We start from the raw sequence: 16,154 nt of genomic DNA, 5'->3' as shown, positions 1-16,154 counted from the left end.
TTCCTAAGTATAAATTGTTTTACTATAGAATTACAGAACAAAACATGTATCACAAATTTTAAAAAAGTACATGTTTAAGCTAATTGCTGTAGAGCACATATTATAAACACATTCCACCTCCCCCCGTTTTATAAAGGTGTTGGGGATCCAACCCAGGGATTCTTTGATTACATAATGCAAAAAAAAAAAAAAGGCAATCTCTTTGCATCGGTAGTTAATGTAAAGGGGACAATGACAGAGGTGACTCTACTTTGAATTAGAGTCACTTAAAAGCAGCCATCTAAAGAGGCATGGGAAACAGACTTTTCAAACAAATAACAAATCCCTTACCAAAATAACAAAATGCAGCTGTACAATGTAGGTAAAGGGCCCCAAGGCCAGGACGAGTACTTCCAAGACCAAGAAGCTGACCAGACCTTTCTGGAATGTTCAATTTGATAAGGAGGACAGGCAGATAACTGAGTTCAACCAGAAGCTGACTCAGTATCAACCAATCACAAATATAGTTTCAAGGTAGACTAGTTGGGCCTAAACCAATTAGAGCTCTGTATCTTCTAGACTTCAGTCAGTGTTTGGCTTAGCTCTTTCACTAAATCCCACCCATTAGTGTGCTTTGTTATTCTTTCAATAAACTTTGTGCTTGCTCTACTTTTAATTACTGGTCTGGAATCTTTAATCATCAATTTCGCCAGGACATGAACTCAGGTTAACAATCCAGTATCGTTAATACATTATTTTTTAATTGAAAATAGCGTAAGTATCCTTGGTGTAACTATACAGTAAAACTTTTTTTATAAGCTTTATATGTTAAAATTGTACAATATTAACATGCTGCAATAATTTCTCATGATGCAAACACTCGGCATTTGTTTCAGTGACTATATTCCTTCTTCTACTCCTACAAGAAGGGATTTTGCCATCTTGCTCACTGCTGAAAGAGTCCTGAAGATTCTTTGTGAAATAATTCTCAACTAATAATAAATGAATACTCTCTAACATGATCTATAACCATTCCTGAAGTCCAAAATAGCTATTTTTCTCATGCTAACAAAAAGAAAAAGTGATATCAGATTTATAAATATATACTATACCAGATTTATAAATAGTTATACTATTTAGCATAAACTCTGGATTTTTACATATGATAAAGTGAGGTCAACGATGATGGTAATTCAGTTCTATTTAATGAGTAGGGATATCATGCTAATAGGTGCAAAAGTTGGCTAGTTATAGCAAGAAATGGGATGAGATATTTCCTGATTCTTAGATGAACATTCTTTCCAAAAAATTATTCTTCTGTTCTTTTAAGAAAATAAACTGTCCCGTTTACCAAACGGGAAAAAGGAGAGGAATAACCACATTGTAAGGAGATATACAGAAGAAAAGAAACAGTGAAAGCAAAAACGACAGGATAGAAAAATACAGACTCCCCAACCCATTAAAAATAGACCCATCTGCTGTGCATTGTGAATATCTGTAATCTCAGCACCCAGGAGAGGAGGCTGAGGCAGGAGGGAAGGAGTTCGGGGAACAGCCTTCTAGACTACAAGAGTAAGGCCCTGTCTCAAATACAAAACAACAACAAAAAAAGACATCTAACAATACTTTGTAGCTAAAAAAGAGTTTAATAGTAACAAAAGATAAACTAGAAAAGGCTATATTTAGTTTTCATCTTTATTAGGAAGAAAACAAAAAATAAGTGAAAATGTTTACCACTCTAGGAAATACTGACCTTAGTCAATATTAGTTGATCATCTTTAGTGCCCTTTCAGAATTTTCAAGGCATATGATCAGTTCATCTTATAAAGCCAGGTTATGGACATAATGAGATGAACAGGACTTGGAGGAAGAGACTATACAACTATTTGGTTTTAACTCTAGATCCCTGATTCTTTAAGCCACCAGAAGTTCTATGAAGACACAGAATGAACTAACTACATTTAAAAATAACTTAGTCTTATTTTACCAAATAAAGCCATATGTCTTGATAGAGTATTTTTAATTATGTGATGGCTCAGGAAGTTGTATGAATTCAGAGAATGTTGAGACCTCATGCTTCATAATACTGAGAATTTAAAATCTTTTATTTGACAGAATAAAATCTTTCAAGTGATGTTCCAATCATAGATTCCATAATGAATCCTACTTATTGTTTCCTGGACCTATCAATTCCATTAGTAGATGAATATCTCTTCTGAATCATAACTGAAGAAGAAATGATACTATTTTACCAATAATATTTATATCAGAAACAATAAGACAATGAGTCCATTAAACTTGCATATGCACTGGTCATTTTACGCATAGTGTTTCTGGGGAAAACACTAAAGCTAATCAAAATGCACAAGTATTAAGATAAAATTACATGCTTTTCATTTCAGACAAATCAGTAGGAGTAAGAGGGAGAATACAGCTCTGATTTTTATAGTGCAATAGGTAGGGAAGGAGAGAGAATCAACAAATTCTACAATCATATAGAGAGAGTAAGATTTTCCTACTTAATGTGGCAAAGATCTATAATAAAAATAACTGAACTTTGATGCATTTTATAATGACAAGAGTATAATAAAATAAAAAGAACTCTACTAGTACAACTGAGGAATAATATTATTTGGTTTTTATAAAATGCAAACCCTTGTGCAATGGAGTAACATAATTTGTGGTACAAAGACACAAGTAAACCGGTTAGTTCAAGTTTTCTCTAAAAGGCTAAAAAAAATAAATAAATAAATACACCAAACCTGTTACTTAAAGCAAGGTGCAGTTTATGCAAATTCTCAGTATACTCTGGGAGAGTTCTTTAAAAACAATGGATCAACAGAACTTTGGAAGTACAGGTTATTCTACACAATAAAGAATTCTATGCCTTTTCTCTGATATTACTGAACAATTTTTATTATTATACAATTTTTCAAATTCAAAATAACTTTCAAAACTGATCTTCTCAAGCAATAGAGCACCTGTTTAGCAAGTGCTAAACCCTTAGTTCAAACTTTCTCCCATACTCCGAGAAATATAACTGCTGATCTTTAGAGTAAGAATGATTATAAATACCAGATGAGATTCTTTTCAAATCTAACACATCAGAACATTCACATACAAAATAAATGTCAGATTCTAGTATATAATCTTGATATAAGACATACACTTATTTTCGTGATGCTGATATATCTTAAGATATATTTGAAATGCTTCTTCTAGAAATACACATGAAGTACCATTAGGCTATACCCACAATTCGATCAGTGTTATCCAACTAAAGCACTTATTATTTGGTCTTTTGAATATTAGCTATTTCCAAAATATTTAAAGCTACATGAAAAGACATGAATTTTCTGCACTTAAATTATACAAATGAATATAAACCTTAAGCCATGAAATTCGAAAAGAGGCCTCAAACTTGTTTTCAATACTAAACAAAAAAGACAGCTATATGGAAGGACATTTATTTATTCATTTAAAAAAGGAAAAATAAAACCTTTTTTATCTTTTACAGTCATTCCCTATATAAACTTTACCCTTCATTTTGGATTTTACATGTGAAAAACATTAAAAGGAATTTTACCCCCCACCCCAGTTCACTTAACTTTTCATGCAAAGTACCTCAATTACTGACCTATAAAATTTAATATTTTAAATTCTACACACTAAAAATTTCAAAACAAGTCCTGTTTAGCAAGGGTTTAAATGATACCTGCAGATTTGGTTAGAGAAGAAAAGAATGTGGTACTTCAAAATGATAGAAAAAGAATTTTAATTTGGTATAAAACACTTAAATATTCACAAGATTTTAAATACGCTCACACATATGCTACAAATAAATTACATGCTCTGCTGAACTTTCAAAATGTATTTTAATCTCATTCCAAACAGAAATAAAATTTCTAGATACAAATACATCTCATTCAAATCACTTTTTAATATACATTCAGCAACTTAAAATATTACAAGGATCTAATATTTTCATCTTTTATAACCTCAATATATTATATATTTAATATATAATATATACAATACATACAGGGAATCAGCAGGATTACAAAGTACTTTTTAAAAGTCTGATCAGTACTGATAAATATTTTTAGATTATTAAAAGGAACTATTTAGGATCACAGAATAAAATAGAATAACAGCAAGATGGTAAATGTTCATTTGGCCAGTCATTTCAAAAGAACTTTCAAGTTGGGAAAAATACATTTTAAAACAATACTCTTGCTACTCTCAAGCAGCAAGAGATACCAAGCATGTACATCTCCACTAAATTTAAAGTAACTATGCAGCTTTCCTTACTGTAATATACAGTAGCTATTGCTTCCTTTCTGCTGGAGTTTTGTTGTTGTCTGAAGAGTAATTAAAATATTACCAACAGAAGTGACTATAGTTCCCTTCTCTCTCCTAACACATGGCTCAGGTTGGAGATTGTTCTACTGGCTGCCACTGTGACTATTATTAACAGTACCTCAATAACATTAAGAGGAACCACTAACTGAAAGTAATATGAGAAGTTTAAAGACTGCTAGAGATTTCTACTGTAAACCAAGGTAATCAGAAGTATTACCCTTGCAGAAAGCCCTCTCACATTAGTTAATACAATGAGTTAAAATTCCAATGCCACAGTGTAACAGTTAACAATTTATCCTGTGATTTTAAATATTATAGCATTAATTCACCCTGAGAATACAGAGGAAGCATTTTAAAATAAGATACTCTGATACACACACACACACACACACACACACACACACACACACACACACACACACACACACACATAGTTTTTCCTTTGTATTTGCTTTTTTCTGGTTTTTGTCAGCCCCTCAAGGACACAAATATTTAAACTCAAAGTTTGACTTGAACATCCACTTTGTTGACTGATATTCATGCCACAGTCAGATACTGGTGATAGAAAAGCCCAAAAAGGCTTGTAGAAAACAGGCAAGCAGCAATCCACCATGTCAAAAATGAAAGAAGTCCTCGAAAAAGGAGAGGAGTGAATATGTTTTTTAAGCTGCTCAGTGCCACTGTTATTTGGGTAACAGTTACCTTCATCTTTCCATCAGCAGATGGTAATTCAGAGTAAACAGAATTGGAGGGTAGACTATTATCCACCAGCAAGGTAGAGACAGATTCTGGATAAATCCCCCAGGAATGATTACCTAGAAAATTCAAGACACAAAACTTGGAGAGTAATTCCAAAACTTCCTAGTAAAAAATAAATAATAAAATTTCTTAGTCTATGTTTGAAATGAAGAACAAGTTTAGTTGCACAGCAAATTACTTTATGTTGAAAATAAAGTAAAATACTAAATTTGGCCAGACTATAGACACATCAGTACATAAAAGCAAAAGTCTGATATACTTTTTAATAAAGTGTAGTAAAACCTGGTAATATAATAAAACACTTTTTTTCCTTGTGTAAGACATGAATCAACTACCTCCACTAGAGTGACAGGGACAGACTCAATAACTTCCTAGAAATCTTTTCTACCTCTACAACATCAGAATAAATTTCTTTCTTAGAAACTATCCATGATTTCAATATGACAAACTATTAATAGCTTTTAGAAATTTTTTCATCATATACTTTCCTACGTTACATAGGATATTAGTCACATAATTTACAGCTGATCTGACTACCCCTGTCCATTCCATAGATTCTTAAGGGACATTTATACCTATCATCAACTCAATGGTATTGACTAAGCCTACCCAAATAGTACTTTTAGTTCCTTTGGGCTCCTTAACGCCCCTCTCAATGTTAGGCTGCCTGACCTAAGAAAAAGGAAATGATCAATACGATAATAGAGAGTTCTTAAATAATACTATACAGGGATTTTATAGCTTAATGAAGAGATTTGTAGAAGAATCTTGTTCTTTCACTGAAAAATCTCAACCCTTTCAACAGAAGTTATCTTATGTCAAACTCACCAGAGAATTCTGTAATCTATGTAAATTTACAAGTACTTTGTAGTAATTTAAATGTTAAACACTAAAAAAACTTTGTATCATCCTTTTATAACACAAAAGTAACCAATATCTACACTGCTCACTCACATTACTTGGTAAATTTGGGAATTAACCTTTAATAAATAATTCTTGTAAGTAAAACAGACCATATTGACCTTAGTTTTCAAAATCAAAATGATAATCAATTTCTATAGCTAAAACTTACCCATGCTGCTTCTTAAAACTTTTAAAAAGAGAAACAATTTTATGAGGCCTATTTCTTTGCAAAGAACAGAAAGCATTATTAATTATAGGCACAAAGTAAAAGATGTTCCCCAATTGTGAGGGCATGCTTACCCAGTGTTTTCAAGAGCAGAGTCATGTGAAGAAGCATCACCAGAGGTGCCACATACTGCAGGGCAATGACACAAAGGTAATAAAAGACTCGAGCCACCTGCAACCAACATTATTCTTAAATATTTATGATATGTTATGAGTGAATTTAACTTTCATACAGTTGCCAAATTGAAATGCTTTCTTCCTTTCAAGGTAAGACAGCTAAATGTTATTAAGTTTGTACTTCATTATAAATGTTCCCAAACTGACTTCAGAAAGGCTCAATTTGAAGATAGGTTTATGGAATATGAAAACAATATTTCAAACATAAAACAAAATGTTAAAATCGGCAAGGACAGCTACCTAAAATATCAAAGTAAGTAACAATAGCAGGCAGTTATATATGAGCATAAAACTCCTCATAAATAAAAACATTAAATTCTCATTATACAGAAACACATTTAATTGAGGTCAAAATTATAGAGAATATGAAAATATATGAAAGCTAAAGCATAAAAAAATGGGTTAACTTAGTAAATGTTTTGACTGTGGAGAAGAAGTAAAAACAGGAGGCCCAATACCGAATCTCTAAAAAAGATAAGATCACAGTGTAAGTCTGCTATAATGTTGGATGGATTCCTAGCATTTTTCTTCTCTGTAATCTCCATAAATACTCACATTTTATGTTCAAGTTACATGGAGTAATGTTAAATGGAATAAATTTAGCCCCTAAAATGAGTATTTTCTGTCCTTTAAGGCCTGGCCAACACATTGTAGTATCTTTCACATCAATAAGACAGTCCCACTGAGCAACAGTGGACATCTAACAGCCTTGCACCACCCAACCATATGACACAAGAATTAAGGTAGAAAGAGGAACTGAGACCCTTTCTTAGCAACAAAATCAGATATAGGTCTCTCTGGACTGCCTCACTTATTTACATTAAGAATACTATGGAAACCAAATTCTTTTTTTTTCTAACAACAGTTTTTCATTTTGACTATGATATAAAACTTACCATTTTCTGTAGCTCAACTGTACTTATTCGCCCTGCTTCTTTCTTCATCTGATCCACACACTTCTGGGCTAAGTTTAAATATGCTTGCAGGTGACTACGTATCATGGCCAACCGCAAAGCACACAGCAGGATAATAATCCAGAGTCGCACAGTATCGAATGTAGCTTCTGTCATTCTATAGATCAAAAAGTTGATATGGTGCTCTCAAAGACCACAATATGCTAGCATGCTAGTAATATGTTATTGTTCATCATATAAAATACAGGAAATCTATACTTAGCTAAAGTTGGAGACCTGAAACAAAAGAATCCTACTCTGTCATAACTTATCTACATAATAATTTCACTTGTATAACAGAACTACACAGATGAATATATCATGAAAGTGTATAAAAATATCAAGAAGAAAAAAGCAGAGCAATACTTCCATGTCCATGGAAGAAACACTGCCTGTGACATGAGAGGTTGAGTCCTCTTAAACTAGAGGAGACCATAGGAGATCACCTGTAGTACTAATCAAGTCAACAGCCAATCTATTATAATTGGCTATAGCTCTGTTGGATTACACATTCATGTATAGATACATACATACACATACACACATATTTAGTTGGGGGTCGTTCACTTTACTGTGCTTCTAATTGAGACCATTAGAAAATTTGGTATATTATAAAGGTATCAGATGCCTCAGATTTCTCTACAAGAGCTATGTTCTAAAGCTGATCTGGAACTTATAAATCTCTGAGCTGAGCACTGGTGGCTCACACCTGTACTCCTAGCTACTCAGGAGGCAGAGATCAGGAGGATCCAAGTTTGAAGCCAGTCCTGGGCAAACAGTTTATGAGACCCTATCTGGAAAAAACTGAACACAAAAAAGGGCTGGTAGAGTGGCTCAAGTGGTGGAGTGCTAGACTAGCCAAATGTGAGGCACTGAGTTCAAACCCCAGTACTACCACAAAAAGTAATAAAAGTGTCTCCCTAAAATTCTTAAGAACATGAGGATAGAATAGGTGGATATAAAGAAGTACAAATGGGAAGCAATATTAAAAAACAAAAATAAAAGGAAAAAAAACCTTACAACAGTTCTCCCCAAAAGAGATTCCATTACCACCCAGTACTTCTGTCCAGTAGCAAGTACCTAAGAAAGGAACTAAAAGCCTAATATAGGAAAAGTTGTTTGAGGAAGTTATGCTGTTGAATAGGACAGGGAACAGAAAAAGTAGAGAAACCATAAAAGTATGTGATTTTGTTTGAACCACTAATAAAATGGAGGTCAGAAATGGGGATGGCACGAAGGTTTTATAATTTATAATCTTTTGTTTCCTTTTATAAGTTCTTGAGTGCACATGGATGTAAAATTCTAGTGGAAAAGCACTGTTGGCTAGGAAGGATTAAAGACATAACATATTATCAATGTTTCCATTGTAATAACAGTGAGATGTAAGAGCTAGTCATGTAAGAGTAACAGTATGCAAGATGCAAAGCCATCAACATTCTTGAAGCTTTCCAGGGACCTATACATACAATTGTACTCCCTGGAACGTGCAACAAGGAAAATTTATTGGTACCATCCTGAAGACAACTATTTCATAGCTGCTGGCATTAACAGATAATGAAAGTAAAAGGACTAGAATAAAGCAGTGAATCAGAAATCCACTTGCTTGTTTTATGAGTTTAGGATTTGGGATTATAGTCACTAAAAAGTATCTTCTAATTCAGATTAAAGTAGCATAAATATTTCATAAAGTGGTCAGATGGGGTATCTCGAAGGAGCTTAGCTGGGTTAGAACATGTAGGTAAAGAACAAGCAGAAAAAATTACCTAAGATTCTGATCTAATACTAGGCTTTACTGGATATGCCTCTTTTGGTTTTCTTTTTGAGAATATGAGCACACATAGATTCCATTTAACCACATTTTAGTTTTTTGATGCTGTATCAGAATATATGCACGAATTTAAACACATTTCCAAACTGAAATAGCATTATAACCATTTTCCCTTTTGACTATAAAGACTTTTCTATAAACCAATTAGGCTATGTGACAGAAGTACCTGTTACTTGCTTTTTCCTTCATCCCAATCTCTGATGGGCAGCCATTCTTTCACATTCAAAGATGTACAATTAAAGAAAAATGGGATGGTGCCGAGTTAAATTATGATTTTGTGTGAACTGCTTATGAAATAGGTTAGAAATGAAAATGGAACAAAGGGAAAAAAGTTACAGGAAGTGGACCCCAGGACTTTGTGTACAAACAAAATGGGATATGAATTTTGATATAACTACCAATTTTTTCTTTTTGAGACAGTCTCACTATGTAGACCAGGCTGGTCTAGAACTAATGATCCTCCTGCTTCAGCTGGGTTTACATGTGTGCACCACCATACCTGCCTCCCCAAATGTTTTATATAGATCAAATCTTACTGAATAGACTTAACCAAATTTAACTTCTGAGTTGTTATGTCATCTATAAAATGAAATGAGAATGGCAACCATAAATAGATAATTACTATACAAACTAATGAGATAAAACACATGAAGTATCAGTATATGGCGTAACTGGTAAATGATAGGTGTACCACCAATATTAATTTGTTTTCCCAATTTTAAAATAAAATCAGAGAACATAATTATGACAGTATAAACTAATTATTTTCATGACCAAATTTCAAGAGAGGACTGGGAATGTTTTCAACATCAAAGACACAAACTAGAAGTTTCTCTTAAGATTTTGTCTAGAACTCTAGGATCCTTAGAATTACTTTTAAATACTTTAGGAAATTATCAAGTTAAAATTACTATTAAGGTTTAGTTGTGTGCAGAAAGAAGCACTACTTTTTCAGTGCATGTTTCTCTGCTTCAGTAGGATTAACTAAAAAAATTTTCATGGTCACTACTGATTACATACTCTAAGACAAACTTGTACCAAGATCTTAAGAAAAAAAGCACATAATATAAAATGCATGCTGGAGTCACTCACTAATCAAGCATTTTTATTTTAATTTTGATGAGCCAAAGCAGTCAAAGGAACACTTATTAAGTACTTACTTCCAGCTGGTTGCATTACATGAGTTCTTTCTTATAAATCCAATGATAACCCTATGAGACAGATACTACCATCTTCAATTTCCAGCTAGGAAAACAGAGGCTCAATGTAGTTAAATAATCTGCCTCAAATGACAATGCCAGTGAGAAGCAAAGCCAGAGTTTGAACCAGAACTGAACTGTCTGAACCTTTCTATTACTCTTAACATAGTTCTATAAGCACATATCTAACATATCAAGTATAGTAACTAACACCTTTTAGTAAATTGTGTGTATGTTTTCTTGCCTATCTTATTCTGCTTAAATACAAATGAATTAGATAATAATGTTAAGGAATTATTAGAATACTATTATTGTAGGAAAATGTCCTTAATTTTCAGATGTGCAAACTGTAGCACTTAGGTATAAGAACTTGATCCAAAAAAAAAAAAGAAGTAAATACAGAAAATGTATGTTAAAATTTCCATATATATGGAAATTATATGCATCTCCATGTATACTACTTTTTCTTCTATAACTTTCACATTAAAAAAAATATAAAAAGCCAGGTGCTGGTGGCTCAAGTCCGTACTAGAGGTGTGGCACAGGAAGCCCTTAGCTTAAATCCTAGTCTTACCAAAAAAAACCAAAAAACAACAACAAAAAAACCCCACATTTTACATATATGTGTGTGTGTGTGTGTGTGTGTGTGTGTATATATATATATATATATATATATATATGTATATATATATACACATACATATATAAATATAATAAAAGCACTGCAGACAGTATCTAAACAATAGTCATGGTCGCAACAGAAAAGTGTCAGATGATAACTGGACACTCAAGACAAAAAACTTACACAAGCTAGTATTGGTATGGGGTAATAATCATTACTACTCATTTAAAAAGATCACAGGAAGGTTAAATAATGGCCTGCAGCTTCAACTCTAACATCTCTTAGCATTTCTATTAATTTTTAAAAACTATTGTGTCCTAACTTTATCATTAAAAACTCAAATACAAGTTGGGCATCATGGTGCACACCTGTAATTCCAGCACTCAGGAGGTGAAGGTAGGAGGATTTCGAGTTTAAGGCAAAGCTGAAGTACGTAATGAGTTCCAAGCCAGCGTGGGCTATGAGACCCTGTCTCAAAAAAAAAAAAAAGTAAATAAAAAATTAAAAGATAACAAAAATCAAAACAACAAAAACCCAAAATCAAAAAAATTAAACACAGTAAGTAACGTTTAGAAAAGCAGCTTTGATTTAAAATGAAACAAAAATTAGCCTTCAAATGCCCATACTTACAAAGGGACACTTTCTTTACCCAATGGTGGGTTCATAATGTAGTCTTTGGTGATCGGTTTTACCCAGAGCAGAACCATAAATAAAGGAGCCAAAAAGTTGATATGAAGTAATGTTCTGAAAGTGTGTAAGAAATAAACATAAAAATCCAGAAACATAATGCACTCATAAACTACAGAAACTTGGGTATTATATTTTTCATCATCATTTAACACTGATTTGAAACAATGTTATTATCTTAATTTTTCACATGAGAACATTCAGACCAGGAAAGTTAAATGACTTCTGGCAATTTAACAGATAGGATTAAAATCCAGATTTTTCACTTCTATTTTAGGATGCATTGTTTAAAAATCTCATACTAAATCCCTATTCAATAAACAGTTATGTTAATAATTCTCTAATTTTACAGTCAATAAATCCAATGGCAGATATCAAAGAACAAGCTGATACTTTCCAGTGCAGCCGAAATAAACTGCTTGCTTATTATTTACAAGTAAACAGTGATTAACCAGGTCCATAATACTAGAAGGCACACGGCAGATAGAATTTACTGCAACAACTTGTAACTGAGGAAACTTTCAATATGTAATAATCAGGAATACTGTTTAAATTATATTGTCAAAATTACAAGTGATTTTATTTCTTCTTGGACTATTATGAACATAGCTGAAATTAATTTCTCTATACAAATCAAGAAAATTTACTTTATTCTTGACAAGGACATATACCTAGTACAGCAAAGGGTTTTGGCTGAGTTTTAACTGCACTGTTACTAGTAAGTTTGTAATCTACAAAACAAATGACTGGTAAAAATTTTTCTTATTTTGGAGAAAAGGTAAATTCTTCAGACTATTTTATTAATGTGCAGCTTTCATTATCAACCAGAGAACTCAACTAGAAGGTTTAAAATATATATACAAAAACACACACTTAAAAATATCACTATATAGCCTGAAGACAGTGATCTATGTGAGGAGACAGGGCTGGGTCATGAAATCATGAACCTGACAAGAAAAAGTGGAACTCCGGTTATAAGCCCCAGCACTGAAACAAGTCCTAGTGCCTTGCCAGGCTCTCTGTGACAGTCAGGTTACTCACCACAAAACTAGCTTGCTCACACCCTTCTATCAGGGCAAAGGGCTATAATACAATGAAGGGCTGCAATAAATTGAAAATAAGCCCCAAATCCCCAAAGGGAAAAGCTTAAAAAGAAGCCACGTTTAAAAGAAAAAAGCCACGTTCTACTGAAAAGGACACTAAAACATGCCACTCCACTCCCCTAACCAGCACTAAATGCTTTATGTTTTTATAAAATGATTCTTTCAACCCACAGACTTGGTAAACCATCAGATGTGGGGAAAGAAAGAAGCAGTATTAGGTATGCAGTGTTGCTAGGGAACACTCTAGTATCAAGGAGCAGCCCACAGCGGTTTCAGTAGCTTGTGAAGGGCTCCCCTCCACCCACCCTTTTCAGCTTATTTAAATCATAACACTGGGTTAGTGGACTGAAGTGTGTGTACAGAAGAGGAGGGGGAGAACCAGGTTTTGTCTTAAAAAAAGCTATTAGAGAGCGGGTGGTGGGAGAAAACTAGGATGTAGTCAAGAGCATGCTGAGTAAAAGGGGGATGAAGGAGTGTGTAATGGGGAGGTGAGAATAAGTAAGCATGTGCAAAAAAATGGAAGCAAGGGGGAAAAAAGACAGTGAAAATTAAAGAAAAATGGCATAGGTAAGAGAGGTAAGGATGTTAAAAGATTAGAGTTAGCATATTAAATACAGGGTTTAAAGGAGTGGCAACATTAGGAAGTAAGAATACCTAGAGAAATTTAATGACTACAAACATGTATTGAAATGGACTATTGTCAAATTGGGCTTCCACTGCAAAGAAAACTTTAAGACAAAAATTTGGATCTGGACATGAGTTGAAGGTAAAAGCCTGCTTTCTGCCAAGGGGTCTACATCAACAAAAAAAATCTAACAACACAAATATACATATAAAGGGTTTTGAACTGTATGTAAAGATTCAGTATGATTTCTCCATTTCAGAACTAAAATAGAATCAGTGGTTAAAAATAATCTATGTTATGGAACATTGTACAGTATTAGCAATCTAAAACAAATTAATGTATTATTTTACCAAGAATCTAATAAGATAAATAATTTAAGAAAAACAAAATATTTCTTATAACTTTTAGTTTTGAAAATTTTTAAATAAAATACTTTAAATAGAAATATCTGAATAAACATATAAAATTTAAATCAGTATTTTTAAATGACCTAAGTTTTTAAAAAGGAAATTTCCATGAACTCCTCAGTTCAAATGTAAAGGTCAAAGTATCATAACCCTCTGAATTAAAAAAGAACTAATATAAATTTGAGTATTTTCATTTTCATAGGTAAAACAGAAATACAGTAGCCAATGGTACATTTTTTAACACAAGACTTGAAATTTTAAAGAGAAACTGCAAAGTTGAGAAAGGAAGTGGTGCTAGAGCAAATGGTTATTTGATTATTAATTTTTGACACAATAATTTATGATTTTATTACAATAATATACCTTCATTAAGATGGAAAACATATATTTATCTGCATGTGCTTATGTACATTTTCCGCTTACTGTGTAATTTTTTCTGTTGCCAAATTCAGGGCATCCAGATGCATTTGAGCCAGCCGTAATCCAGGAAATGTCAAAAAAGCCCCAATGAGTGAACAGAAAATAGCCAGGAAAAATTTGAAAGTAAGTTTTGAAACAGGACCTCTAAAAGTAAAGTAAAAAAAGGTGATAAAGTTTTATGGTTATCTGGTCAATTACTTTACAAATCACAATAATGTAAATAAAATACACAAAGTAAGTGTCTACAAAAATATTCATATTCAAGTAGTTGTAACAGATCTTGGTGACCTGTAAACTAAACCAGGTAACTCTTTTAGTGACACTCATAATAATCCAAGGTATATATCAATATAAAATGAGTGTAATCTCTAGACACAGGGGAATTAAACAAGACCAAATCAATGTAAGAATTTTAAGAAAGATTCTAACGTTTAGCAGTCGTAAAAATTACAAATAAGGACATTTCCAGAAGTGATGGTCCAGAGCTGGGGAGGCAGCTTGACAGTAATACCCCTGCCTAGCACATGCAAGGTGCTGAGTATCAGGATACCTTACGCTTCCCCCCACCACCAAAAATAAGACAATATAAAAGTGACACTTTGACTAGAAAGAATTCTTTCCACTAATTAAAAACAATTATAGTAAAAACTTCTCTTTTAAAACCAGAAAATTTTAAATAATGCTTTAAGAAAAAAACTTACTGAGATTCTAAACCTTGCTTTTCAAGAAACTGCATCGCAGTGTCTGAAAAATTTGTAAACCCTGTAGGAAAAAAAGAGATTATTCATATCATAGGGTAAAATACAGAATCTTTTCTTGAAAATAAAATGTTAGAAAACAGAGCATCTTAAATTTTGAAGCAACTAGCTTAGCTCTTTCATGTGTTAATTAGCATATCACAAAGCAATAAAATTTGGTTATTAGCAGGAGCAGTCTTTCAAAACATCCCTTGATATTTGTACATTCCATGAGTGTGCATAAAATTTGCATTAGTCTTTATGTGAGTAACTTTTAGTATTATAGAAATTTATTTAAATGCAAGGAAAAATGAGGGGAGACTGTGGGAAAAGGTTAATAAAAACTTAAGCTAGAACAACAACAAAGACGAAGGAAGATCTCAATAACAACAAAAGCAAAGGAAGATCTCATTAAGATTAATAATAATAAAGGTTAATTATTTAGAACACCAGAAGCATACACTTTAATCCTAATTTCAAACATTTTTTAATCATACAAAACTTAAATACTGAAGTAAAACAATGTTAACACTGGTTAAATCAAGTGATTTTTGAAGATGTATGAGACTATTACCTGATTCAAGTCCAAATTCCAGGTAATTCTCTGTTACAATCAAAACTGCCATTGCTTTGACGAAGAAAAAAAATCCAAAGGTGACACAGACTGATCTTTCGCCACCATCTTCTACTTTAAAATAGTGTGTAGTTAATGAAAATAAAACTTTGCTGCAGAAGGAAGGAAAAGTTCAGGAAAAACCACAAATAACTTTGTGGCAGCTATGCACAACCATCTTTACAGGATATGAACTCCAACAGAATTTTTAACATTTATTTTGGTTCTACCTGCTTGTTTATAAGATGCCCTTTGGAAGGAAGTTAAAACTAATGAAAATCTTAATGGTCTTCCAGGAAAAAGGACATTTAAAAAGAAAAGCAAATGTAAGTGAAGTTTATAGCATTTTGAAACTAAGAAAAAGTATATCACAATTAAGTTGTAATTAGAGAATGTATTTCTGGCTCGAATTTAATAGGAGGTAATTATAGGAATTTTATGCAATAGGTTCTAAGTGACATAAAAAATCAGGGTAGAGGTTATTTTAGGAAACTATCTTTGTTAGGCATTTATGTCAAACTGCTCACATTTATAATTAAACACACAATGTACAAC

At 32.6% G+C, this 16,154-nt stretch overlaps 1 protein-coding gene across 14 annotated transcripts in view; it reads right to left on the bottom strand.

Annotated features, from left to right (window-relative positions):
• Positions 1-3,737: 3,737 nt before the first annotated feature.
• Positions 3,738-16,154, bottom strand: part of Tmem161b (transmembrane protein 161B) — a 64,637-nt gene continuing 52,220 nt past the window's right edge. For 11 of the 14 annotated variants that reach the window (XM_074077122.1, XM_074077123.1, XM_074077125.1 and 8 more), the window contains 7 exons: positions 15,561-15,712; positions 14,951-15,011; positions 14,253-14,393; positions 11,638-11,751; positions 7,302-7,476; positions 6,304-6,400; positions 3,738-5,156 (listed from right to left, as the gene is read on the bottom strand). In XM_074077122.1, coding sequence (XP_073933223.1) covers positions 4,879-5,156; positions 6,304-6,400; positions 7,302-7,476; positions 11,638-11,751; positions 14,253-14,393; positions 14,951-15,011; positions 15,561-15,712 — 1,018 coding nt within the window. In that variant the 3' untranslated portion in view covers positions 3,738-4,878. The remainder of the gene's footprint in view (positions 5,157-6,303; positions 6,401-7,301; positions 7,477-11,637; positions 11,752-14,252; positions 14,394-14,950; positions 15,012-15,560; positions 15,713-16,154) is intronic. The other 3 variants (XM_074077124.1, XM_074077134.1, XM_074077135.1) reach the window with 3 other exon arrangements.

Source organism: Castor canadensis, chromosome 6 (assembly GCF_047511655.1).
Source record: "Castor canadensis chromosome 6, mCasCan1.hap1v2, whole genome shotgun sequence".
In the NCBI taxonomy this organism is placed as follows: domain Eukaryota; kingdom Metazoa; phylum Chordata; class Mammalia; order Rodentia; family Castoridae; genus Castor; species Castor canadensis.
The sequence above is the reverse complement of the archived record's forward strand: the minus strand, read 5'-3'. Positions and strand labels throughout refer to the sequence as shown.